Below are 27,748 nucleotides of genomic sequence, written 5' to 3' on the forward strand. Positions count from 1 at the left end.
TTTTTTTTTTTTTTTTTGCCGTACGTGGGCTGCTCACTGTTGTGGCCTCTCCCGTTGCGGAGCACAGGCTCCGGACGCACAGGCTCAGTGGCCATGGCTCATGGGCCCAGCCCCTCCACGGCCTGTGGGATCTTCCCGGACTGGGGCACGAACCTGTGTCCCCTGCATCAGCAGGTGGACTCTCAACCACTGCGCCACCAGGGAAGCCCAGAGCTCAAGTTTAATAGCATGCTTCACTATCCCTTTTGGTATCGGTTGCTCTGCTGTGGTCAGGTACTATTTATTCTGACATTACTGTGGAATACATATTACCAATGAAATGTCAATTCTTGGATTTCAAATATCTAAATAAGTTTTATACATTAAATTATTCAAGAAATCTTTATTTTAAATCCTAGTCTGTGATTCTGACAAGATACTATATAAAAATTCAAACTTAAAAAAGTTTTTTTTGTAGGACCAAAAGGGGATATTCTACTAATTGTGCATTGCCACAATTTGCTGAAGAGAGACAGTGAGAGCTAAGACCTACGACTATAACACGTAGGAAACTGAAAGTAATCATAATAAAACTGGGGAAATTCAAATCAGAAAGAGTCTCTATTTTAGTTACTATACTTTATTAAAAACATATATTCAACTAAATAGGCAAGAAGTTCATGAATTTTAAAAATTTAAGCTTGCTTTATATACATGGGCTTTGTTTAAAAAACAAAACAAAACAAAAAACCCCCATTTTTCTCCTAAAGTCTCATCTCTTAATGATTCAACTCTTGGAAAAAAGAACAGGAAGAGGACATGTGCTACAAATTTATATTTTAAAATAAATTAGCAAGATGGCTTCATGCCAAAGAGGAGCACTATAAAACCAAAAAAGACAAAGTAGAAAACAGTTCTACCAATTTGTACAATCAAGGAAAAAATTCAATTTGGAAAGTCAAACCAAAACTTTAAAGGCAGGCTTAAGATTAAGCTGAAGCACAGTTAGTCCTGCCAAAAACTTTTGAACCAGACAAGGGGTAAAAATGAACATTTCCATAATACTTACAGCAAGCTGCTTGGGTAGGTTTTCTGCAATACGGCTTAATAATGTCTTTGAAGGTTTCTCTGAGCACAGCAAAACAAGGTTGACATTTCTATCTCCTCGGAGAAGTAATCCTTTTGCCAATACTCCCACTCGCAAAACTCCTTTTAAAGCTCTGCAGTGAAATCAAGTTATATTATGACATTTCCCTTCTCAACCAGAACCACGATAATCTCTCAACACACAATAGTAAATGAAATAACTTTTACACCGTTAAAATTCTCAATCAACTACAGTATAAAAACATTCAATATTTTTAGAAGTATCCTTCACTTAGATAAGAAATATGGATAAATTAATAATTCAAGAGCTAAGTTCTCACAAGGACAACTGCAACGCAAAGGCCATTAACACTTTTCTGCGTCTCACTTTACAAATTAGAACAAAAGTCATGTTCAATATATACAAAGATATTTCCAAATGGTTAAGGGGAAAATGAAAAGTTATAGATCATAATGCAAACTTGATATGAAAGATGTTGCTAAAGCTTGAGCTTATTCACTTATGGGTCAATGTGTTAAGGAAAAATAAGCTGCTAAAACAAAGAGTAAACAGATGCAACAGATAAATAAAGACTGAATAGCAGCTAAATGCAATTGAAAACTATGAAGGCTGCTTTGAAAACAGACTTGAAATAGTTTTATATAAATTTAAATAAAATGAGTAAAATTACAAGGTTGGAGACTGTATGAAATTCTGTTATTTTTCATTTCAGCAAAAAACAGCTGAATACATTAAATATCTAACACAAGCATAACACACGTAGACTGACAACAGAGAGTTTTCAGTCTTTGTAACTTTTATTTCAAGTATAAGAAGTCCACATAAGGGAAACCAAAATTAAACAAAAGTAAAAAACTCTGAAAACACACCTGTCTTTACCTCCCTCTTTCTTATCATCTCCCTCTTTGCTCTTGCTCTTCTCATGCTCAGACAAGCTGTCTGAAACAAGTTTTAAAGCACGTTCAGTGATAGAAACAATTTTCTGAACTGCCTGTAACTCCTCTTCAGTTGGATAAATGGTTGCATGTTTTGTCATTACATAACGATCATCAGATGAGTCAGGACGACGTAAGGGCTGGAGAAGACAAAAAAGATAACTTCATTAAAAAAACAATGCTTCCCAAGCAAAAGTAAATTATTATTTTTCAAATATACATATGTTTGTCACACCTTTTCAATAAAAAAAGTCAATTATGCAAAATGTCCATTTAAAGCTATCTTCTCCCTTTTCTTCCATCTCAGTAAAAACCAACATGTAAACTATGGAAAGTTACACTATCAAAAATGAGTATGCATCTATGTATATATGCATTCTTTGCCTCAAAACAAGTAAAATTATAATACACACCATCTAAGGTTATAAAAATACTTTCTACTCAACTTTAACAACCAGTGATTCTGAAATGTTTTGCTTTTAATAAAACAAGTTTCACAAATACTTATTCTATGGAAAGACAAATGAGAAAGAATAGTTTAAGAGCAGGAATTTGTTGCTGTTTCCTTCTAAGTGCCCTCTAGAACACAGAACGAAGAATAAAAACATCTTGTTTTCTGCAGTCTGAACTTATATGAAATATTCCTCATAACCCAGGTATGTCTTCTTTTATTTTTTTGCGGTACGTGGGCCTCTCACTGTTGTGGCCTCTCCCGTTGCGGAGCACAGGCTCCGGACATGCAGGCTCAGCGGCCATGGCTCATGGGCCCAGCCGCTCCGCGGCATGTGGGATCTTCCCGTACCGGGGCACGAACCCGTGTCCCCTGCATCGGCAGGCGGACTCTCAACCACTGCGCCACCAGGGAAGCCCAGTATGTCTTCTTTTATCTAGCTTCCACAGAATACAAACTCTCAAGATGCAGCTCTTGCCTACAGTTCTCCTAATACATCCACTGTGTGCTCATCTTGGACCATTTACTTACCCCTTGTCCTGCACTTAATTTAGAAGTAGTGGTAGGGTTTTTTTTTCATTATTTGAAAAGGGAAAAAAGACTCTAAACCACTGGTAATGGGAAGATAAGAATAATTCTGAAAGCAAAGCAACTGCCTTCAAAATTAGTTGTTCTTGACAATCTAAAGAACAAAGGCAAGAAAATCTCTTATGTGAAAGAAGCATTGGCAAAAGAAGCTCTGCTCCCTTAACTCATAGTGAAAGTAAGAAAGATGCATGGAAATTCTATGAAGTCCTCATAAATAAGGACACGAGTTGAGAACCTGTAATAAAAGGAGGGAAAATTCTAAATCAGATGAAAAACTTATATTGAGACTTGGATATTATTAAGTCTAAAAATTAGCTCCCCAAACTGTTATCTTCCAATGCTGAGCCAGTCTTACACTTTCACCCCCTATGTAAACAAAGTGGACACTCACTGCAGGCCCCTGTGGCTGAGGAGGCATGCCTGGTCGGACTCCCAGGAGGCCTAGTGGGCCTGGGGGACCATGAGGATAGCCTCCGTCAGGCATTCGGCGGCGATCATCCCAATGATGCTGTTCTTCCTCCATTCTTCTCCAGTACATGTCCTCTTCATAACGTCTGAAACATAGAGAATGATACTGTAAGTCTATAAGAAAAGTACAACCCAAGAATTTAAATCAATAATGATATAAAAAGCAATTTAAAAAATAGCCCAAATCAGTCTAGCTTACATCTCTTTTCTCCTACTGTATCTGATTACCTTTATTTACTTTAACTAGCAGTAAATGGAAGTGAATCCCAGTGAAAAGAGAAAATAAGTAAACAAAGATAAAAGCAAAACAAAATTTCACAGCCTGAAGACAGGGTTGAAAGAACAAGCACCAGATACCTCAGAGTTCCTTCTAACCTCTCCCTCTTTATAGGAGACTGTAAACTTAAATGCCTACCTAATGTGGCCAGACCAACAATGTGTGTGAGTGAAAGACTCAAAGCATACATTCAGAAATTTTCTTCATGTCTCCAAAGAAATGTGCTCTCTCCTATTTTTTTCTAAGAGAGAACTTCTGAAGACTACCTTTAATTTCCTCAACCGATACAGGCAGAGACAAAGACACTTCTCTACAATGAGGAAAAACAACTGAGATAAATGGCAACTCACATCGTGTTTCACTTTTGGGGACATGTTAAGGGTGGCAGGAACTATGGTAAAGAAGAAAGCACATGCTCTGAGCCACAGCACAGCTATTAATTATTGCCATAAGGGAATACAGATGGTAATCCCAAGGTCATCAGCATTTTTGTGAAATCTCATGGTCTTTAAGTGTTGGTTCATGTTGGTATCCAAAAAATACCATGTGTACCAAATGAAACACCCACGGACTGAACTTGGACTGTGGGCAGCTAGTGTGTAGCCTGTGTGAAGCCTCTGCTTTAATAGTCAACATTTTCAGAATCTAATTTCTTTTTTACCATGTGACTCTCTCCTTCTCAGTTCTATCTTCGCTTTCAGCTTCAAACTAGGATACCAATAACTCCCAAGGTAGTCCTGTCTTTATAGCAAATTTTTGTAACAATTAAGTTTTTAACCAGACAAATCTGTTTAACACAAAACATAAGAAAGAAGTATGTTTCTCAAGTAGCACTGTAGAAACCACCAATTTCTTCAGTCGGGAATAAGCAGTGCTTTTTAGGTCATCCCACTAAGGACAGGAAGAACCATACTTCTATGTTATTTAGGTCTTGAGCTTGAAGGCTCTGGAAAACCATGTTCATTCCAGTACTGAATACTTGGTTATTACTAAAGATGTTTAAGTTAAATAAGGGCAGGGACCTTTATCCATTGTTTACCAATTCATACTTGGTGTCTAACACACTACGTGCTTCTTCCTGGCAAACTGTAAGTGCTTAATAAATATTTGATATAACAATGAAAGAGGAAGTAACTGTGTAATCTAGGTATAGAGAAAAATTTCCAGGGCATTACAAAGGCAGAAACTTCATAAAGAATAAGAAAAATAGATTTAGATACCTAAATAAAAATCGATACATACATAACAACAAAGATTTAAAGGTAACATGTTAATAATGCATTAATAGCTATAATATAAGAAGTATCTGTACAAATCAACAACAGGTAAGTTAAACAAATTCACCACAGAAGAAATGTAAGTGGTTAAGCATGAAATAAAAATTTAATTTGCCTGCGATACAAACAATTAAAGTTGAAACAAAACTGTCTTTCATGTTTCACTCTCTCATTGGCAGAGATTTTAATAAGTTATAGAAGCAGTTCTCAAAGTGTGGTCCAGGGACCCTAGGTGGTTCCTGAGACACCTTCAGGGGGATCCATGACATCAAAATTACTTTCATAATAATAACAAGACATTTGCCTTCTCCATTCTCATTCTCTTAGGAGTGTACACTGGAGTTATCCAGAGGCAAAATGTGTTATCACAACCTGTTGAGCAGAGAAGTAGATAGAAAAATCAGGCTACCTTAAGCTAGACATTAAAGAGATTTGAAAAAATATAAAACAATGTCATTCTCATTATTCTGGGGGAGAAATATAGTTATTTTATAGTTAGCGTATTATATTTATCCACATTATATTAATAAATATGGTTGATCTAATACTATATCAATATTTAACTACATTTTAACAAACATAAAGTCATTTAAAAATTAATTCATAAGTATTTAAACTTCTCAGTTTTCATTTCTAATACAGTAAATGTTGACAGCTATAACCCATATACACAAAAGCTCTTTGGAGTTTTGTAATTATTGAGTATAAAACGTCCTGAGACCAAAAAGTTTGAGAACCAGTTAAACTATCCAGTACAGGCAAAACGTATGGGTATCTGCCAGTCAAACATTTTTGTTTCTGAGATTTTATTATTAGCAACTAATCATGATTTATGCAATAATATAGCCTCAAGGATGGTCAATGTAATAATTATAATAGGGAAATACTGTAAAAAACCTAAGTATCTAACAATATGTAATTGGTTATAAGGAAAATTTTACATCTGCACAAGAGAATACTATGTAGCCATGGAAAATAAGATAAAATAATTCTAGCTTACTTTTAAAAAGAGTTGGTATGTAAATGAAAAAAGTAGGTTATAAAATACATATACATTACACTTGTTTATATTTATCTTAATTATATTTTAAAACTTGTACACAAATCCTCATAGCAGCAGTATTCATGATAGCCCAAAAGTGGAGATGACACAAATGTCCATCAACTGATGAATAAACAAAATATGATACATACACATAATGGAATATTATTCACCTATAAAAAAGAAGTGCTGATATATGCTATAACATGCATGAACCTTGAAAACATTATGCTAAGTGAAAGTAGCCAGACACAAAAGACAACATATCTTGTGATTCCATTTATATGAAATCTCCAGAATAGGTGAATCTATTGAGACAAAGTTTATTAGTGGTTGCCTAGGGGGTAGAGGGAGGAGTTGTGGGGGGGAATAAGGACTGACTGCTAATGGGTTTGTGGTTTCTCTTGCAGGTCATGAAAATGTTCTAAAATTGATTGTGGTAATGACTGCACAACTCTGCAAATATAATAAAAACCAGTTAATTGTTACCATTTAAAGATATGCCAATTACATCAGTAAAACTAAACATTTACATATCTCTTGAACATGTTTCTCATTTCTCCTTCCCTGGAGCCTCTAAAGTTTTTATAGTAGACGTTTCCTGAGATACAAAAACACCCCAAAACCCACACATTATTAATGTCTAGAAGCTACTAAATCTGATATTCTGGATATTTTTATCATGTAACCAAATGTTCTATTTTGCTTGTTTTAAACTGAGGCACTTATTTATAGTATTAAACTATTTATGTATTTAAATATATATAAGATACCATTTCCAACTTAATTCCTAATACCAAGGACACAGTCAAATATTAGAATAGCCAATAACTTAGTTTTAATGCATTTCTCTCCTAGACCTATGATCTTCCTGAGAAGTGAAAACTAAAAGTATATTTAATAGGGACATCCCTGGTGGTCCAGTAGTAAAGAATCTGCCTTACAATGCAGGGTACGCAGGTTCGATCCTTGGTCAGGGAACTAAGATCCCACATGCTGCGGGGCAATTAAGCCTGCACACCACAACTACTGAGCTCACGCGCCTCAACTACTGAGCTCGCATGCCTCAACTAGAGAGCCTGCGTACCGCAAACTACAGAGCCCACATGCTCTGGAAACCGCGTGCCACAACTACAGAGCCTGTGTGCCCTGGAGCCTGTGTGTCACAACTAGAGAAGAGAAAACCCACATGCCACAACTAGAGAGAAGCCTGTGCGCCACAACGAAGATCCCGCGTGCCACAACTAAGACCTGACAAAGCCATAAATAAATAAATAAATAAATTTAAAAAAAAGTATATTAAATAAATCTGGATTGCTCTGAATGGATGTCACATACTCAGAATAGCTACGTTTTTTAGAAAGGCTAAACCACTTATCGTGCTATTAAAGTTAAAGATACTAACCTCATTTCCATTCTCCAGCGTTCCTCTTCTTCTCTTCTTCGCCAATACTCCTCTTTCTGCATTTGCTTCCTCATTTTCTCTTCTTGAATCTTTCTTGCTCGAATACTGGGTTTTACTTCTACTTGCAGATCTGGATTTACTTTTTTCTGTTAATACAGACAAGATATTTGAAAAACCAGCAACCCCTCCAACAACCTACACGTATCTTTAAATCATACAATCCCACATACTCTTTCATCATAGGGGCTTTTATTTGCAAATTTCTTATTTTAAGAGTAAATGCAGTAAAATAAGTTGAATCAGAGGAAAAATTCAGAATACATTCATAAACATTCTTCTTTCCTTCCCACTCCCAAAATTCTTAGTTGTTAAAGTTTAAAGTTATACATTTAGTATGTAAAACGTACATAACTTAGTGCTAACCAGTAAAAGAAATCCTTAGAAGACTGATAGATATTAATTTTCCTTTGTTTGTAAGTAAATGATTCTAGATACCTGAGTGTGGGGTTAAAAAGTTTCTTTTCATATAAATGTATTGCCCTTTAACAGACTATTATTTTAACTTTCACTTCTGTGTTTAGAAAACATGAATCTAGTGCATTAGTCCAACCTAATTAAAAACTTTGAATACACTATTTAGATTTAACTTATCACTTGAAGTGTTTTCAATGAAGAATTCCTCATCTCATAATTCATTTTAGTGGGGATTCTGCCAAGATAAAGGAAAAGAATGGAGACCTGACACTTCTTCCAAACACTTCCTGTGATGCAATTATCTTTACATGATTACTTGATCCAAATAATGTTATAGCTTTATTTTGCCACTACAAGTAATGAAATATGATATCATTTTTTCCTAAGTATAACAAACTAGTCAATAAAGACTAAACATCTGACTCTATGTGAGACATTACATGCCAATTCTAGAGTGGGAGTTCATGGACTTAGGGAGTTATATTTAGAGGTCTTGTTTTTGAATCTAGAATGTTCCAAGACATATAAAAAGAGAAAATAGCTGAAATTTTACTCACTTTATATTGAAGTCTGTGTCTTCGCCCTTTTAAGTGCATCTCCTTAGCATTGGGATCATTAAAGCTGCACTCGCACAATTTGCAATGGAATCGAATTACTTTTCCTTCATCATTTCGTACCTTGATGTGGAAAAAAAAAATTCAAGAACCACAACAGGAATGTTACAGTTGAAGATTTCAATTATAAACCCTCATGGGTTGTAAATAACCTTTAGAATTTGAAGTGAGAAAAAAACAGGGCAATGTCTATACTTTTTAAAAAGGATAATCTACAGAAATGAACTAAAGGTTAGAATTTTTAACTGTAGCATGCAAGACGTGTTAGCATGTATTTGGCTCTTGTAATTAACTTTTTTTTTTTTTTTGTAATTAACTTTTAATACTTGTGTCTATATATAAACATTTAGATTTAAATGCAATTAGATACCTTAAATTCTATAATAAATATTTACTCAGTACTTGCTACTGGCCAGGTACTGTTCTTGGAAATGGAGATAAAGATGATGAAAGGCATTATTCACATTTATTTCTATAAAGCCCAAGACTTTATACATGTAACTTTACAGAAAACCAGTATCAATTTTTTTCTAACTGCACAACCAGTTAGGAAGACAAGTAGGCTAGAATGTTATTAAAAAGTCTACAGTGAATTCTAAGTTCAAACGGTGCAAGTTTTAAAAATTGGTTCTGAACTCAATTCTCTGAAGTTTAAGATGATTTTACCCAACATCACTGGCAATTAAGGTGTTCTGGCTGTACATTTTTTTTTTTAGACAACCAAGTCTTACTCTTTTAAGAGCTATAACTTTAATTAGTTAATTTATTTTTAAAGAAGTTTATTAACCTTTAAATGTCCTTTTTTTTGGCTGCGCTATGCACGGCATTGTGGAATCTTAGTTCCCCAACCAGGGATCAAACCCATGCCTCCAGCAGTGGAAGCATGAAGCCTCCATCACTGGACCGCCAGGGAATTCCCAAGAGCTATAACTTTAAATTAAAATTGTATATGAACTACTTTCAAACTCCATAGCCCAGTTTTCCACCCTGTAAACAAAGAACTCAATATGTAATTTTTCTTGATGCGGAAAAGGATGAAGGAACAAATAAATACTTGCTAAAAATCTGTAGGCTAGGCACTGTGCTAGGTACTTTATTTCATCTAAGCTTCGTAACTTTGCTAGGAGATAACCAAATTTTATAGATGTAGACACTGAAGCTCAGAGAACTTGCTCTCTACAATTGTTCTACAATACAGCAAAAGTAAAGAGTAGGGCTACACCACTGTATGTTAGTCTTTCTGCTAACAGCAAATATTTATCAAGCCCCTTTGACGTTCCCTCATCCTCCATTTATTGAGTTAGTCTGTAAAACAGGAATAGTTTTCTAATCAACTTGGGAACTCAAATAAACAGTATCTGTTAAATCAGCAACCTTAATTTTACACATGAAACTGACTGTTCGGAAGGAAATATTTGCTGTCTTTGTCAATTCTGCTGCTCACAATTTTTACTACTTTTTCTGTTCAGAAGAACAGTAGAAGGGTTATATTAAAAGAATGCCTGCCAAATAGATGGAAAGTTACTTCACACCACAGTGGTGGCTGTCAGCAGGGAAAGAGAGAAGTTAACAAAAAAATTGTGATGTCACTTAGGCAAGCTTAAAAAAAAACCTTCAACGAAGATGCCTTTGATATTCCTTTTTAAGTAATCTAAACCTAAAATATAATTGAATATAATTTAATTATACATGTAAAGCATGCCTGTAACAAAGACACATGTCTTCCCTTTATCTGATCTCACAGCAGTAGTATTCTCAAATCAATACCTCCTCCACATAATCATGGCCCACCGGCTGCACATCACTCTGCAAAGCAGCAAGGGACGCAGGTGTGACTGGTTCTGACACTGTGTCTGGCTTTACTTCCGGGATCTGTACAGCAGTGACAGGAGTGCTTTTAGCACATTCGGTTCCTTTTAAGTCTTCTGTTTTATTTCCTGTTGATTGCAGCTTATTACCACCTAGAAGAGCATAAAAGAATTATAGTGATTTAAATTTTCTTTTTGTATAATGTATGGCTTGATACAACAAGAACTTCAGATAAAGTTCTGATCTTTTCTACCAATTGTCAAACTCCTGCCTGACACAGAGCAGGTCAGAAGTTTGAAGAGCCACGTAAACCACTTGGCTTTTTTATCTTATTAATTAAATACATGTCTGAATTTTCTTTCCCGTTCTCTACGTCCCAATATCCAGTGGTGCTCTCTGTCCCCACCATGGCTCTTATGGGATGGAACGGGTCACTGTCCTAAGTTCTAGTAATATAATAAGAATAAGACAATGTGGCTGCCTTTGAGGTGCCAACAATTTAAGGGAATATATAAGTCATTAGAGTACAATGTGGCAAGTGCTGTTATAAGTATTAACAGTATTGTGGGAATGTAAAGGAAAGGAGCCACAACGCTTTAAACTGACCCAGTTAAGAATGGCTTTACCAAGGGTGTAACACTTGAGCTGGGCTTTGAAAGAAGAGCAATGAGTATGAACTGTCAGGCAGAAAAAAAGAGAATAATGTCTAAACAGAAAGAGTAGCATGTACAAGAAAAGCACAAAAACATGGCGTTAAAAAGACTATGGGGCTTCCCTGGTGGCACAGTGGTTGAGAGTCCACCTGCCGATGCAGGGAACACGGGTTTGTGCCCCGGTCCGGGAAGATCCCACATGCCGCAGAGCGGCTGGGCCCGTGAGCCATGGCCGCTGAGCCTGTGCTCCGCAACGGGAGAGGCCGCAACAGTGAGAGGCCCGCGTACCACACAAAAAAAAAAAACCAAGGCAGTGGCTCTGAAGAGGAAACGACACTTTTTGGAGAAATACTGTAGTGACAGAAACAAAAGGACTAGATAAACGACTGGAAGAGGCAATAAGAAGAAATGATGTCAGTGAAGTTCTCCATGTGAAAAAGCAGCAGTTTTATGAGATTATTTCATGGTACTCTTGTAATGAGACAAAAAGTTAGAATGAGACACTAGTAGGCATCAACAGAACCATACAGATAGTGACCAGTAAATACTCAAAATATGGCTCTAGAACTCAGGTGGGGGTTTTGAATGGGCCCAACTGATTTTAAACTCACTGCATACACAGTGGAATAGATGAGACCACTCATGAATACTAGGTAAGTGAGATGAGGGCCAAAATCAGAATCTTAGGAACACCACCAGTTAATGAACATGAAGGCAGGAGAACCAATAAAGATACCCGAGGAAGAGGTGAGTGGACATGGAATAGAGACAGAGACATATCTTAAGCTTTAAGGTATAGCAGTCAACTGTGTCAAATGTTAGAGAGGTCAACAGCATGAAACAGAAAACCGGCCACTCAATCAATCAGGCAAGCAGGTCTTTGGTGACTCCTGAAAGCAGTTTCAGAAAAGCACAGAGTCGAAACACTGTAAGAGACTGAGGACTGGATAGTAAGTAGAGAAAATAAGAATTAGGTTAGCAGCCTGAGAAATGGGAAAATATATACATATATTTTTTTAAGATTATGAAAGACACAGGTATACCTGCTGGCTGAAGAAAAGGGAACTGAAAAAATTTCAAGAAAAAAATACAGATATATGATTGAATAAGGTCCCAGGAAAGGAGAAGACTGATACAACAGCAAAAGTAGAAGGGTCAGTCCTGAAATGGAAGAGAAACATCACTTTAACAGTTAGAAGGAACACAGAGAATCTTCAGTACTTGCCAACAAAGTTTATTTTGGGTGTAGATGTTTTCTTGGCAGCCATATTTGCAGGCACTGCTGATACTTTAGTGTTGGCTGTGCTATTAAGAGACGAGTTTCCTGTAGTTGTAAGACCTTTCACTGAAGAAGTTGCAATTGAAGTATTCACAGTACAATTGCTTGCTGCAATGCTTGAAGGAGAGGCAGTTGGCTTTGAAGCAGACACGGCTGTTGAAGAAGTAGCTTGGCTAACAACGTTTGGTTCTGTTGAAGGAATGGGTTTGCCAAGTTTTGTGTGTAATTTAACCACCTACAAAATAAAAGCACATTTATTTGTCAGGAAACTCAGGGAATGTAAAATTTTTTTTACAAGTTTGTCTGGAAGACACTATAAAATGAAAATCTTAACTATATTTTTCTTTGCTGTATTTTTTGTTATACATTTTTAGATAAAAACTTATTACTTTCAAAATAATCTCCGTGAAGCAGATATGGATACATATTCCATCTACCACCAGGTAAGGAAATGACTTGGCCACATGCTTACCAACCTAGTTGTAAGCATGACAAAAGGCAGAAAACAATCACATGACTCAATTTCCAGTTGGTGGAAAAAAACGATCTAGTTAAATTTAAAGAAGAAAGGTCTCCAGTCTTTCCTTCCTTAAGCAAAGAGTATTTGATGTCACCTTTATATACATGTAAGCAAGGTGTATAATGCACTCAAAGTTTTCAAATTTTGAAGCCACCTTTACTTTAAACCCCCCACTGAAAAAGGAAAAGAAAACAGAGTAAGACATAAGGGTGTGTGGGAAAAAAACACCTACTTTCTGATGCTTAGCACCACGAATGTGGGCAGCATACGCATCTGCTCCTGTACAAGACACATCGCAGAGCTCACAACGTAGCTGATTTTGAGTCCCACGAGTGGAGTTGTTGCTGCTGCTGGTATTCTGTGAGGCTTTCAATGCAGCTTCTTTTTTTTTATGTTTCTGCCCTTCTAAATGTTCTTTGTAAGTCTGTTTCAAACAAAAAGAATAAATTTTGCTTCACTAATTCTCTATCTACATCATTTGAAAGTATTCAATTCTCAAATCTCTAATACTCATTAAAAAATCAGCACTACACATTTTTTAAACGCAACTGAACAACAGCATGTGGTTTCCCTACATATATATCAGTGGTTCTCTGTACCTTGTTTTCTAAGAATACATTTACCTAACACTTTCTTTTATTTTTCAAACACAGAATGCATTTTCACATAGGCTCTGTGTTAGAATCCATGCCACCCTAAACAAAAGCCTATTTAAAATATTTAACAGCCAAAATTTTATCTCTTTCGAAGGAAAAATAGTATTATTGTAATACTAGCCATCAAAATAGTGAAATTATATATTAAAAATTGTCTTCAGGGCTTCCCTGGTGGTGCAGTGGTTAAGAATCCACACGCTAATGCAGGGGACATGGGTTCAAGCCCTGGTCCGGGAAGGTCCCACATGCTGCAGAGCAACTAAGCCCGTGCGCCACAACAACTGAGCCTGCGCTCTAGAGCCCACAAGCCACAACTACTGAGCCCGTGCGCCTAGAGCCTGTGCTCCACGACAAGAGAAGCCCACGCACTGCAACCAAGCGTATCCCCTGCTCGCTACAACCAGAGAAAAGCAGGCACGCAGCAACAAAGACCCAATGCAGCCAAAAATAAAAAACAAAACAAAACAAAAAACCATTGAAAAAAAATTGTCTTCAATGCAGATGACTGAAGAAGGTAGCTTTATTAAAATGAGAGGAGGTCAATAAGGACTGCAGGGTAGTTTGTTTCTTCTTGAGTGGGGCTAGATAGTTACTCTTCCCTATATTATTTTAAAAATTGCTTTAATACAGACATATGATTAGCATAAAATTATATATACAGCATAGAATCTCAGAGCTCGATGAGACTTTGGAGATTAACTAAAACAACAATTTTCTAAATTTTAAACAAGAGAATCCCTCCTCAAAATGAAATCTTGTGCACAAGGAAAGTTACTGTTTTTGAAACAAAAGAGGAAGGCATAAGACCTAGCCATCTGATTCTCCTCTCACTATCTGCAGCAGTCTAAAGTGGCTCCGTGAAGCAGTCTGAACCTCAATTATTTAGGACAAGTCCTTATTACAGAACTGAGGAAACAAAAGCCCAAAGAAGTTAAGGTCTCCAAGTTGCCCAGGGCCACAAGTTAGTTGCAAAGAGGACTGGAACCATGGTCCCTTATATGTGAACCAACTTATTCTCCCTCCTTATGTCTACACTAGACTCTAACTCACCCTACCTCACCACCTCAATGGTATTTTTCTCTAAGGCTCGTTAATCCCTTATGGCACTGCCTCTGACTTGCAGAAGTACCCTTGGCCTGTTCTTGTGTAACCATCCAGCTCCCCCAGATCAATGGTCAGCCTTATATATATACTCATTTTAAATGCTGCAATTAACCTATCACCCTACAGCCATGGTCTATCCTTTTATATGGCACCACATATTCAACAAGTCTCTTATGGTTTGCATTTGCCACTCATAGCATCATTACCTTTAAAACAGTCACTACTAAGATACACTCCTCAAATCCTAAAACCAACATTCTTGTTCCTGTTCAGGTTTAATCTTGGGTTGCTGCAAACATTCCCCACCTGTCTCCTCTCCCCCAACCAAGTAATCACAATGAACCTGTTTCCTATCATACTGAAAATAGGAAAAAAGAAGGTTTTATGTTACTAGTCACATATATTAAAATATTCCCTAATTTGGTGTAACTCAGCAAATGCTGGAAACTGAAAATACACTACAAATTCTGTTTTGAAAAGTAGACAGAACTAATCTAGTAAATTAAAAAGAAGGTACACAGGTTGGGCAAGGGTGGGAGTGGATATAACTGGAAGAAACTACTAAAGAGTCAAAATCTGATCTTTTCAAATACTATGCCTTTTGTCCACCAAACTGCTTATCAAAGTTTTATACAAAAACTAGATACTCTTAAATAAAGTATTAACAAATAAAGTTGGGAAGGGAGCTGAACTCACTAGATTTTATAAATAGACTCTTCCCTAAATCACTTATTTTAAGTTTAGCAATGGGAAAAAAACCAAAAAACAAAAAACCCAACCACTGAAGACTCATGGTAAAGCATACAACATAAGTACCTGTGGTCCAGCACAGCTGATCTTACAAACATCACAATAGTGAATCTGGGGTGGTTTGGGAGGCTGTTTTGGTTTCAGTTGTTTATTTTGGAATGGTGCTTTTTTAGTGAAGGTGGTCCCTGTCCAAGCAGCTGTTGCAGCAGCTGCTGCCGCCGCCGCCGCTGCCTGCTTCTGTTGCTGCTGCTGTTGTTGGTAGTAGGAGGACGCAGCTGAATAGACGGCTGCTTCGTAACCTGAATAAGATGTACCTTACAGATAAAATCAAACAAAGGTTATATTACATAATTATAAAAGGCTAAGATAAATGCTATGAATGTAAATCCAATAAATGCTGCTAATAAAGGTAGGTTTTCATGTGCCTATTTACAAAATTTACAAAACCTGGGGGAAAAAATCTCACTTATCTTCCTTTTAATGTAAGTCAACCAACACAGTATTTACGCAATACGTGCCAGGTGTCATGGAGATATGAAGTAAGAATAAGACTTGGACACTGCTTTCAAGAAGGCTTATAGCTCCGTTGGAGGGAAGTGATAGGCTTGATAAACTTATGTGGTTATAGAACCTGTTATTAGTATTTCCCCAAACAGAATTCCTCTGAATAATTTGGGAAGTGCTGGATTTGAGGAAGAGCCTGAACTAGGATACTAGAAAGGAAAAAAAAAGAAAGTCATGAAAGTAAGATTTTACATGCTTGGTGGCTTAGAGGATAAAATATGTGAAAGAAGAGGAAAACACACAAAGATGACACCAAAATTCTGAATCCCAGGGACTGACTGATGGGTTGTGCAACCAACAAAAGCAAGGAGCTGACAGAAGCTGGTCTGGAGAGGCAAGGTGAATAAAGCTTAGCAGAAGTCCATAATATGGAGTTGGAGTTCAGATGAACATCTAGGATGACAAAGAAAAGATTTTGAAATAAAGAACCAAATACACTGGTTCTCATCTTCCAAAAGGTGAAAAAGCACTGAATTTTCTGGTTAAATGTATGGATTCTATCCATTTCCATTGTTCAAAGTCTTTGATGAATAACACATTAGACTAGTTATTGATATAATATATACATGCTGTAATGTTATGATTATGTTATCGCAAAACTGGAAAACTTACTGCTTCCTAAACTAAGATCTCTGAAAATTTGTTGGACTCCCTAATAATCATCCTTTCCCCTAAAGTGGAAATGAGTGGGCCAAGAGTTAAGGCTCAAGAGAGAGATTCCTAGTTGCCATGATGGCACAGGAAAATGACTTAAGGAAAACTGAACTTTTTGGTATCTCAAATGCAGGCTGCTATACTGAGGAGTAAAGACTTATGACACATTGACTCCAATATATCTTACACACACAGGGGAGAAAATAAGAATTGGAAAGGTGAAGGTTAAGATGCATGGGAAATCAGAATCATAGGAATCTGAAAGTGGACAGATTGAGAGAGAGAGAGAGAGAAAGTAGCTGGGCAACTTTTATGAAAAACCTTCATAGACTTTTACGTCAGGTTATTAAATTATATAAATGCTTATGAAGATATAAAGAAAGAAAATGTGGTAACGGAAGAAAACACCTAAAAATGAAAGTAGAAAGAAGCAGGTAAACACATCAATAATAAGCATACGATCGGAGTTCTAAAAATTAGAAAACACTTGGTATAATTGGTTAAAAGAAAAATTCTATAAATCAATAAATTCTTTGTCAGTCCTACCAGTGGCCTCTATTACTGAAGTCTGTGATAAAAGAATATAATTAAGCTCACAGCCAAATACTTTCACATTTATAGTCGGAAACACATACAGTTTAAATTTCGCTCTTTAAACAACACCATAAAATTGTCTGATTTTTAAAATAACAAAGCTACTTGTGGATTATTACTGGTTAGGACCATAATTTCTATATAAAATCTTTATTAATATAAAATTTCCAAATGACTAGTTGTGTGTAGGAACTGTGAACATGCCACTTAAAATATAACTTCAGGAATTATGTATCAAGAAAATAAAAAGGAGAATAAGGGCAGCAGCATCCTACAATGCCGGATGACCAGGACTTCTAGGGGTTTTTTTTGTTCCTTTGGCAGCACCTCACGGCTTGCGGGATCTTAGTTCCCCAACCAGGGATTGAACCCAGGCCTACAGCAGTGAGAGCGCTGAGTACTAACCATTGGAAATGCCAGGGAATTCCCTAGGTTTAAAATTGAGAATCCACAATATGGGAGGCAGTGTTCCAGACACAGTGAAGTCTCACAACAGAACTATAAGTTAGGTATTGCAGGTATTACTATACTTACTTTAGAGATGAAAAAACTGAGGCTAAGAGATCGTAAGGTCCTCTGTGTTATTTAAACAACAAAAATCACTAGGTTAAGCAAAATATTTACAAAATAACCTCCTTCATTTGTACACATGTAGTCTAAAACTAATAAAAAGGTAAGCTTAATTATAGCTTACTACTTAGCTTTTTTAAAAAAAAATCAAAGCATAAACTGAAAGGTAGGCTGAAGGTTCTGGAATTCTGCTAAGAAATACCTTTAAATCTCCTATAACTACTAGGAAACAAACGTACATTTCTTATAAAGCACTATGGGAAAATAAATATAAGGATGTGTCTCTAAATTAAGTAAAAGCTCAATTTGGAAATGCTAAAACAGTTTCACTTAAAAAGCACCTTTATTATAAATACCTGTCAATTAGAAAGTTGCATAATTATAGCAGTTAAAATATAATTTTTAAAGGTATGGTATCAGAAACAAAAACTATCACTTCAACAGTAAATGCATCATACTACAAGTCATCATTTCATAGGTACCAATACTCTAGAACTCATTTTTAATGAGATAAAAAGAATAGCTGACTTAAGTTGTAGCTGATATAAAATTGCAGATACAGAATTCAGAAGCCCTAATAATGATCTCTCTGGATGGCAATTTCACATTGTGTATCACATGTTCCTTAAAAAGTGTATACTCTGATGTAACAGTTCCAAATCTAGGAATTTATCCTAGGGAAACAACTGGTAAACACACAAATCTTTACATAAAAGAATGTTTACCTAGTGTCGTTTCTAGTTTTTCCTTAATATGAAACTAAGTGTCCCCAAAAAGAACCTTTAAAATGTGGTACATGCATACAATAAGACAGTATTAGTCATTAAAAACTATGTTTTTCTAAGCATAGGTCTTGGTTTCTAAATACCAATGCCATACAGAAACCAAGATGCTCCTTTGTGAAATGGCTAATTGTGAGTCTAGGGCAGGAAAGGCTCAAAGTTTGTTGTGGTTTTGCATTTTATTTATTCCTTAATACACTGTCTTGTTCTGCGCAGGATTTAGGGTGATATGGGCAATTTCAGTTCTTATCTCTTGATGTTTTGTTGCATCTTGGCTGTTAGAAGCCTAGCTACTGAATTTTAAAAATATTTTTTTATTTCTCAGAGGTTTTTTATCTCTTTCCCTATGTCAAATGCTATGCTGGATGCTAGGGATACAATGGTGAATCAGGCAGAATAACATCTTACTGTGCCAGAAAGGAAAGAAGTGCTCAAAGACAAATGATGCCAAATTCAAAAGACTCAGAGTTGGTTTGAAAAGGATCCCACTGGCCAAATTTGGGACACTGTGTGCCTCAGAAAGAAAAATGAAAGCAATGGATACTACATTGAATAAAAAAGGAGCCCACAGTAATACTAAAAAAGAAAGGGTGAGGGGACTCCTTTTTAGGGAAGAATGTCTAAGAATCCAAATCCTTTTACATTGATTCTTAGTAAAAGGATTTTGCATTCACCATTGGAGAACCTGATTCAGTTACTGAGATTTTCATAGGATCTAACACCTTAGATAGAAAGGTAGTTGAGTAATAGGCCCACAGATTACTTGGTTAATTATAAAATGGAAAAAGGTAACTTTACAATGGAAAGATCTGGTAGTCACCACTTTAATCAGTGATTATACTTGGCACCATCAATAAGGAATAAACTGACATTTATTTTGTGCACCTGATGTGCTGAAATGTAATGCTCACATAGGTAGTTTAATTAACTAAAAAGCTGCCAGAATCTAAACATAAAAGAAATCAGGTAAATCTAGATTGTGGGATATTCTACAAGACTGGTCTGAACTCTTCAAAAACATCAAGGTCATGAAAGACAGGATAAAAACAGGGGTTATTCTACATTAAAGGAACTGAAACTAACAACCAAATACAACCCATAATCCTTGACTGGACCGTAAATTTAAAACAAAGCACAAACGCAAATACATTAACCACAGAGAAAGCCCAGCCATAAAAGACATTTGTGGACAACTGGAGAAAATTTATTAGATAATATCCATGTCCAATTCCTTATCTGAATTGTGGCTATATAAAAGAATGCCCCTCTTCTTAGGAAATACATGTGGAAGAATTCTAGGCAAAGCACCATGTTGCCTGCAACTTATAAAACACTGCTGAACCATTTGAAAATATGTTTAAAGAGAGGCGAGATAAGGCCAATGTAACAAAATAATACTTGGTGAGTCTAGGTAAATGTTGTGCGGGCATTTGTTGTACTATAATATTTTTTCACTTTTCTGCAGAATTAAAATTTTCTAAAATTGGGGAAAAAACATGAATCCAAGGAATGGTATATCTCTATACTTAGAAAGAACATTCACAATGAGGAAAGGAGTTTACACTACAGTAGATACAAGACAAATTCATTTTTATAAAGAAACCATGATGTTTATATATGCATATTCCCATGGAAGAAAGTCTAGAAGGACATGCACTAAAATGTTAATGGTAATTAATGTCTAGGGGTAGATGTCTAGTAATTTAATTTTTTCTCCTTTTTTAATCCATACTTTCAAGGTTTAAAATGATATATTACTTACATAATAAAGCGGTAAATAAAAATAATTATCTTCATTCTGTGTAAGGTATATTCAAGCAACTGAGAGAGACAAACACTGAGACAGAAAAGATAATGGGAGAAGGAGCACAGGCAGGAGAGAAACAAGGAGTAGGAAAGGATACTATCGTATTCCTTATTTTGTTAAAGCTAATGTGGATTTTTTTTTTAGTGTCCAAACAGATTTCATTGAAATAACTCCATTTACAGTTATAACTAGCTAATCAGAGAAAGGCAGAAAAGTTGTATCTGGGCAATCCTGAATAACATCTCCTCATGCCAGTTCATTTCCACATGGCTGTCTTAATTAACTTATAAATGTGTTCCCATTGCTCCCCTTCTTGAGATCTCCTCTTTAGCACCCTGTCTGCCCACAGGATAAACACAGACACCACCCACACACAGACACCACAGCAGACCCTACAAAACTTTCCACACTGACATTTCCAGCCTCAGCTCCTGACAGTTACCCCATGTATCCTATATTCCAGCCACAATAACTGTTGATCCCAAATACATCATGCCTGCCTGATTTCTATCCCTAGCACCAAACACAGGATTTGACATAGGGTAAGAGATTAAAAAATCTCTAAAAAATAAAAAAATAGTTTAGAAATTCAGTAGCTAGACTACCACAAAAACATCAAGAGGTAAGAAATGCAACGGCCTATGTCACCTTAAATCCTCCATGGAACAAGACAGCATATTAAGGAATAAATAAAATGCAAAACAACAACAAACCATACAGTAATACAAGGCTAAGTGTCTTCAAAAAAGCCATGTGTGACTTTCATCACTGCAACACTACAAAGTACCTCAGCTGGAAATTAGGAAGAGCACTGGGCACAGCAAGAAGGTTTTAGTAATTATTCTTCTCCAGGGAAAATATATGATTATTTAAGGAAAATAAATCTGCTCTGTCCTTCCAAGAGATGTGTTATATAACCATAATCTTATGGATGTTTATAAAGGCCCCCAATATTTTCAAGGTTACTTATTCCTGAGGATAAATATGAAGATATAGCTTCTTGAGAGCTGAAAAAAATATAAAGAATCTGTCAGTGGTTATTTCCTGAAGTTAACTTTGAACTTTCAAACTCATTTGGAAAAGTCAGACAGGAAATGACCCTGTAGAATACTAGGTGTTATTTTATCTAATTAATAAAAAACAAACAAACAAACCAAAAAAACCCTTACAACTTCGATTACGGTTCATTTGTCACATTATGCACATATATTTGTATTAATGCCTATCAATTAATCCAATTCTTGCTACTGGGAGTAAGATCATGCCATAGAAAATCAAGATAGTTTCTTGGTGAGTCTCTTTTTAATTTGCTTACTCATTTAAACACAGTTTATCAGCCTTACCAGAATAAGTAACTGCCGTGGTACTGTAAGTAGCACTCTGGGTATAGGACGGCACCACAGTAGCTGCCGCTGCTACTGGCTGTACGGTGGAGGATACAGGATAAATGGAGAAAGTAGTGGTAGCTGGACTTGGTGTGGCTGGTTTTATGGCTGTCACTTGTCGAGTTTGCTGGGCTTGTGTATACTGAGTTGCACCTTGGCTATAACCTGCTTTAGGGGCTAAATTGGGAAAGAGACATCAGAAAATTAGAAGAGTGAACCACTATAGTTACTGTACCAATATCCTAGAAAAAAAAATGTCAACATCATTAACTGTAAATTTTATGTTAGCAATTTCTTCTTGATAAAATTCTTATCACCAACTTAATAAAATACAGCATCTGTAAAAATTTACTATCCCTCCACATATGCTTTTTACATATTTCCAAAACGACATTTGTCAAAATTTCCCACTAACTAAAACACCAGCACTATTTAAAACATGTTAGCAATAAACAAAGTTTTTAGAAAAGGGTATGTGTGTGTGTGTGTGTGTGTGTGTGTGTGTGTGTGTGTGTGTGTGTGTGTGTGTATTTGGGCTAGTCAGTCTACTTGAGAGTTACGCTTAATATTGGGAACAGAATAGAGAGAGCCTCAAAGTATAATTTAAGTCACAGTGAAGTTTTCAATGTTTAATTACATGGAACTTGTTCATATACTATTCATGGCATTTTACTGATTTTATCCATAGTGAACTTCAATCTAATTGCAACCCACAAGGTGCTACTGACTTAATTCTTCAAATGTCAATAGCATGAGTGCAGCTGTTCTTAAATGGCTACCATTAATGTCTTTGCTAAACTTTCCACTGCCCTTGAACATATTAAAACAAATGTATACTTTAAGAATCTGAGACTTATTATCACTAAAGTAATAATTAATCTGTTATTAATAATCAGTAAAGCATACAAATGTAATTTTCTGAGAAAGGCCCAAATATCAGGGGCCAAACTCATTTCATGCCTAGTTAAGTAAAGGTATTTGAAATAAATAGCACTTAAGAGTTTATAAAACTTTTCCTACACATAGTATGAAATTTGATCCACACAACATATAGAAGAGTACAACATTTTACCAAAAAACCCTGATGTCCAGGAGCTAAATGATTCACAGAAGTCACATGGTCAATGTCAGAGTTCAGACTACACCAAGGTCTTCTGACTCTTAGATCACTTCAGTACTCTTAAGCACAATCTATCTAACCTTCGTAACTAATCAGGAAGTTCATTATAGTTCACTGTACCCACAAATCATTAGAAAAAAGACGGTAAGAAAAGTCAGGGTCATTATAATGCAAAATATTTTTAAACCACTTTTAAGGGACTCATAAAATCAATCTTAGAACTAAAAGTACCCTAGAAAGATCTGAGTCAGGACTTCCCTGGTGGCACAGTGGTTAAGAATCCACCTGCTGGGCTTCCCTGGTGGCGCAGTGGTTGAGAGTCCGCCTGCCGATGCAGGGGACGCGGGTTCGTGCCCCGGTCCCGGAGGATCCCACTTGCCGCGGAGCGGCTGGGCCCGTGAGCTGTGGCTGCTGGGCCTGCAGGCCTGAAGCCTGTGCTCCACAATGGGAGAGGTCACAACAGTGAGAGGCCCGTGTACAGCAAAAAAAAAAAAAAAAAAAAAGAATCCACCTGCTAATGTAGGGTACGTGGGTTTGAGCCCTGAGCTGGGAAGATCCCACATGCTGCGGAGCACCTGAGCCTGTGCACCACAACTACTGAGCCTGAGCTCTAGAGCCCGCGGGCCACAACTACTGAGGCTGTGTGCCACAACTACTGAAGCCCATGCGCCTAGAGCCCACGCGCCGCAATAAGAGAAGCTACCACAATGAGAAGCCTGTGCACCAAAACGAAGAGCAGCCCCCACTCGCCGCAACTAGAGAAAGCCCGTGCACAGCAACAAAGACCCAATGCAGCCAAAAAATAATAAAATAAACTAAATAATAATAAAAAAGTATTACTCAAAAATAAATCAGGGCTTCCCTGGTGGTGCAGCGGTTGAGAGTCTGCCTGCTGATGCAGGGGACACAGGTTCGTGCCCCAGTCCGGGAAGATCCCACATGCCACGGAGCGGCTGGGCCCGTGAGCCATGGCCACTGAGCCTGCGCGTCCAAAGCCTGTGCTCCGCAACGGGAGAGGCCACAACAGTGAGAGGTCCGCGTACCGCAAAAAAAATAAAATAAAATAAGATATAATTTTAAAAAAAAGAGATCTGAGTCAACTACCCCATTCACAGATAAGAGAACAGAGACGAAATGAGGTAAAAAATCACTTGCCCACACTGTGGTAATGCCAGTGCTAGAAACCAATTCTACTCTTTCCTAATCCAAGGCTCTACCCACACACTCATGGTCCTTCAAAAATAATTAAAGTAGGGCTTCCCTGGTGGCGCAGTGGTTGAGAGTCCGCCTGCATGCTATTTTTCAGAACTAAGAGAGCTTTGCTTTAAAAGTTCTCAAATATGAAAAAAACCCATCTTTTAAAAGACTACAAATATGTAGGCTTCTTTGCAAACAAAATACTTCCTGCATTCCAACCATTAATACATACTGTAGTATCAGTGGCTGGTAACGGAACCAACTGTCATTACAGATCAGAGAAAGATGAGTTAAAAGTATGGGTCCACAGGAATTCCCTGGCAGTCGGAGTGGTTAAGACTCTGAGCTTTCACTGCTGAGGGCTCGGATTCAATCCTTGGTTGGGGAACTATTAATCCCCCAAGCTGCACGGCACAGCCAAAAAAAAAAAAGGGTCCACAAAATGGAAACCATACTAGGGCCTCCACTAGTTACAAAGGCAGTCAGCAGTTATGTCTGGGCATTTCAGACAACGAGAAGAAGGTGGCCAGAAGTTATTGTCACAACTTCTTTTGTACAGCTTATTTCAACAGGAAAAGAACTATAATCTGAAGAACAGATATGAAATACACTTCCAGGAAGGAAGGACATGATTATGAATTGCCTCCAAGATCTTCTCTCTTTGGGACTCAAAGGCATTCTTGTGAAAAAAGAGAAGGACGTGGTTAGAACCTGCCCCTCAAGGTAATATAACACAATGAGTTTAGATGGATTCAAAAGCATATTTTCGTTAAAAAAACACCTTGAATAATATGTTTCAATAGTGTACAATGAAAGGGCATATGTTAATAAAACCCACCTGTCTGATAGTAGGTCTCAGCAACAGAAGGCTGAGGCTGGGCGGCAGCAGCTACAGCAGCTGCAGTTGCTGTTGGTTGTTGGTAGTACTGCTTACTATCATAAGCTACAGCAGGAGCTGTGGATCTTACATATGAGTACGAGTCCTAAAGAAAGAGAATGAAAGAAAATCTTGCTATGAGTGAAGTGGCAGACGGAAAAAACCCTTTATCTTTACTATATTAAAAACGCAATAAAAGAAAACAAAAGCCTAAATATGTATGAACAGAGGCAGAAGATTCAATACAAAGGGCATTCATTTTGGACTTCATCAAATAAGGTCAAAACCATTTTAAGCAGTATGCTTAACTTTTACAATCGGAAAAATCATCAAAATTTTAAAATAAGCATTATTTTTTTAAAAAATTAATTTTATTAAAAAATTGCTTGGCGGATCTGCCTTAAAGATGGATGCCACAGTAAAGAACACCTGGGTGTTCTAAGCTCTGTGACTGTTCCAGCTTTCTTTTCATTCTTCCTTATTTACTACTATTCATTAACATAATGATGAGTAGGAGCTTCCAGGTGGAGGAAAGGGGAACAGAGGTTCCAAGGGAAAGGAACGCTAAATATAAATCTCCAAGGCAATGAAGATCACGGTGAGCTGGGTGAATTCTGGCACTGCATATAGTGAGGAGAACTGGGGAGGTACACCTGAGGTATGCAGGAGGAAAGGCAGAAAGAGTTGGCAGGGCCCAGAAAATGATGGGCTTCATACATCCTATCAAAACCAATAAAATTTATTATATTCTGTCTCTGGACAAAATGAAAACAATCACACATGTTAAAGTAATCCTGAGTTTAGTAACCTACTAAATATTAATAGCAAATACTAATAATGCCGATTCATGTCAGTTTCTTAGTTAACAAAATAAATCCCCGTATTTTAGAAAGAATATTTAAAAACCAGGCAAAGTCCAGAAGGACCAAAGTTTAAAAAACAGATCCTAAAAGCAAACAAACAAAAAATGGGATAAAGGATTCAGACCAAATTTAATTAAATAAGCAGGTAGTAATTTAGTATCATATCAGACATAAAGAGAATTATATTACCATAAACAGACTTAGATCTTTATGTCCCTATAAACCTAACAAGAAGCAATTAGATGAATTAAGAGCAGGATCAATTTCTATTACAAACTAAGAAAGAACACCTTGAGGGAAGAATGTACATTTAGGCAATAGAATTTCCACTCTTGATAAGTTTCAAGAAGACACTATGTAATTTGTCCTATTCAGCTGAGGCTCATGGTTCTCAAAATAGGAGACACAGGGGTGTCCCAAGTGGATAAATAATGCCATAGTACCAACAAGAGGCAGAAGACCCTAAAATAAATAAAAATTTTAAAAAAGGGGCAAAAGACCCTATATGTCTTAACTTTTCTCAAAAACTTGTAATAAAATTAAAATACTTAACCAGTAATTAATGTATCTTTTTTTTTTTTTTTTGGCCACGCCATGTGGCATGTGCGACCTTAGTTCCCTGACCAGGGATCGAACCTGCGCCCCCTGCAGTGGAAGCGCAGAGTCTTAACCACTGGACTGCCAGGGAAGTCCCAATTACTGTATTTTTTTAATTAAAGCAAACATATATATAGAGTGGAGTGCAATGCACTGGGGGATTATTAATATAAAACTCACCGCAAGGAAACTTAATGCTTGGAGTATGCCCCCAAATTATAGGAATACACACTCACTTTTCTGTATCATTAGAGGTATATTTTGGAAGACCCAAATTTGAGAAGCATTGGCTTGGACATTACATTAAATACTGAAGCCACTGAACCTATATGTTAAGGCTAATGAAAGTAGTTTTCTTACCTGGTAGTTTTGTGTAGTAGCTGGGGGTGGTGGTGGAGGTGCTTCTTGTTGCCTCTGTGTGTAACCATAATCAGTCGCTGTGTGTGCAGTGGGGTACCCTCCATATGCAGCAGCTGTTGCAGCAGCTGCAACAGCTACTGGAGCAGGCCTGGCAACTGCAACTGTGGCGGCTGCTGGTGCATAGGCAGCAGTAACTGTGTGAGCAGCTACTGGAGCCTGATGGACAGTGTAGCTAGCAACCGTAGTTGGATGAGAGTAGGCTACACCCGAAGCTGGCTGCTGGCTATATTGTGGAGTAGAAGAATAAACATAATACAATTTAATTTTTAAAATCTAGGAGTTTAATCAACTTAAATCAAAAGCACATTTCCCAATAATTTAATCATGGACTACAAAAGAACAGGTATTTGAGCTTAATAAACCACCTAACCAACACCCTATTTTTTATTGTTGCATAATTTTCATTCCTTAATCTGAATAAATTAGATAGTCACACATATGTTTCAGATCAAAGATCATATCACAAAGCAGGGAGGACAAACTGGGATAAGAAGTATAAGGAAGAAAGAAAAAAACTGATCAACCTAGGAACTTAAAAAAGTATTTGTTATATGTATAGTTCTTTATTATGTACTATAGTTAAAAAAAAATCTCTACAAGGAAATCATATCAAGAAAAATATTGTATTCTAACTCCAATTATGGAAAACATTTAAGGTAGAAACTATTACCGAGATGACTTAAATACTTCTGATGCTGTAAGGCAGTGGTTCTCAGCTAGGGGAGATTTTGCCCTCCAGGAGATATCTGGCCATGTCTGGAGATATTTTTGATGGTTAAACTGCGGAGGAGGTGGTGATGTGTGCTACTGGTATTTAGTGGGTAGAGGCCAGTGATGCTGTTACATAAAGGACAGCTATCCACAACAAAGAATTATCCAAAGAATGTCAACAGTGCTGAGGTTGAGAAATCCTGCTCTAAGGTACAGAA

At 36.8% G+C, this 27,748-nt stretch overlaps 1 protein-coding gene across 2 annotated transcripts in view; it reads right to left on the reverse strand.

Moving 5' to 3' along the window:
• Window positions 1–27,748, reverse strand: part of ZFR (zinc finger RNA binding protein) — a 71,980-nt gene that overhangs the window by 26,649 nt on the left and 17,583 nt on the right. For both annotated transcript variants that reach the window (XR_003004625.1, XM_024755769.1), the window contains exons 3-14: window positions 26,760–27,042; window positions 24,901–25,045; window positions 21,704–21,922; window positions 15,456–15,703; window positions 13,112–13,303; window positions 12,306–12,594; window positions 10,386–10,579; window positions 8,562–8,681; window positions 7,531–7,676; window positions 3,453–3,615; window positions 1,957–2,162; window positions 1,049–1,199 (exon numbers count right to left, since the gene is read on the reverse strand). Coding sequence is in view for 1 of the 2 variants with exons in the window: in XM_024755769.1 (XP_024611537.1) it covers window positions 1,049–1,199; window positions 1,957–2,162; window positions 3,453–3,615; window positions 7,531–7,676; window positions 8,562–8,681; window positions 10,386–10,579; window positions 12,306–12,594; window positions 13,112–13,303; window positions 15,456–15,703; window positions 21,704–21,922; window positions 24,901–25,045; window positions 26,760–27,042 (2,356 nt within the window). In the remaining variant the exon portion in view is untranslated. The remainder of the gene's footprint in view (window positions 1–1,048; window positions 1,200–1,956; window positions 2,163–3,452; window positions 3,616–7,530; window positions 7,677–8,561; window positions 8,682–10,385; window positions 10,580–12,305; window positions 12,595–13,111; window positions 13,304–15,455; window positions 15,704–21,703; window positions 21,923–24,900; window positions 25,046–26,759; window positions 27,043–27,748) is intronic.

Source organism: Neophocaena asiaeorientalis, unplaced genomic scaffold, assembly GCF_003031525.2.
Source record: "Neophocaena asiaeorientalis asiaeorientalis breed wild unplaced genomic scaffold, Neophocaena_asiaeorientalis_V1.1 scaffold93, whole genome shotgun sequence".
NCBI lineage: Eukaryota > Metazoa > Chordata > Mammalia > Artiodactyla > Phocoenidae > Neophocaena > Neophocaena asiaeorientalis.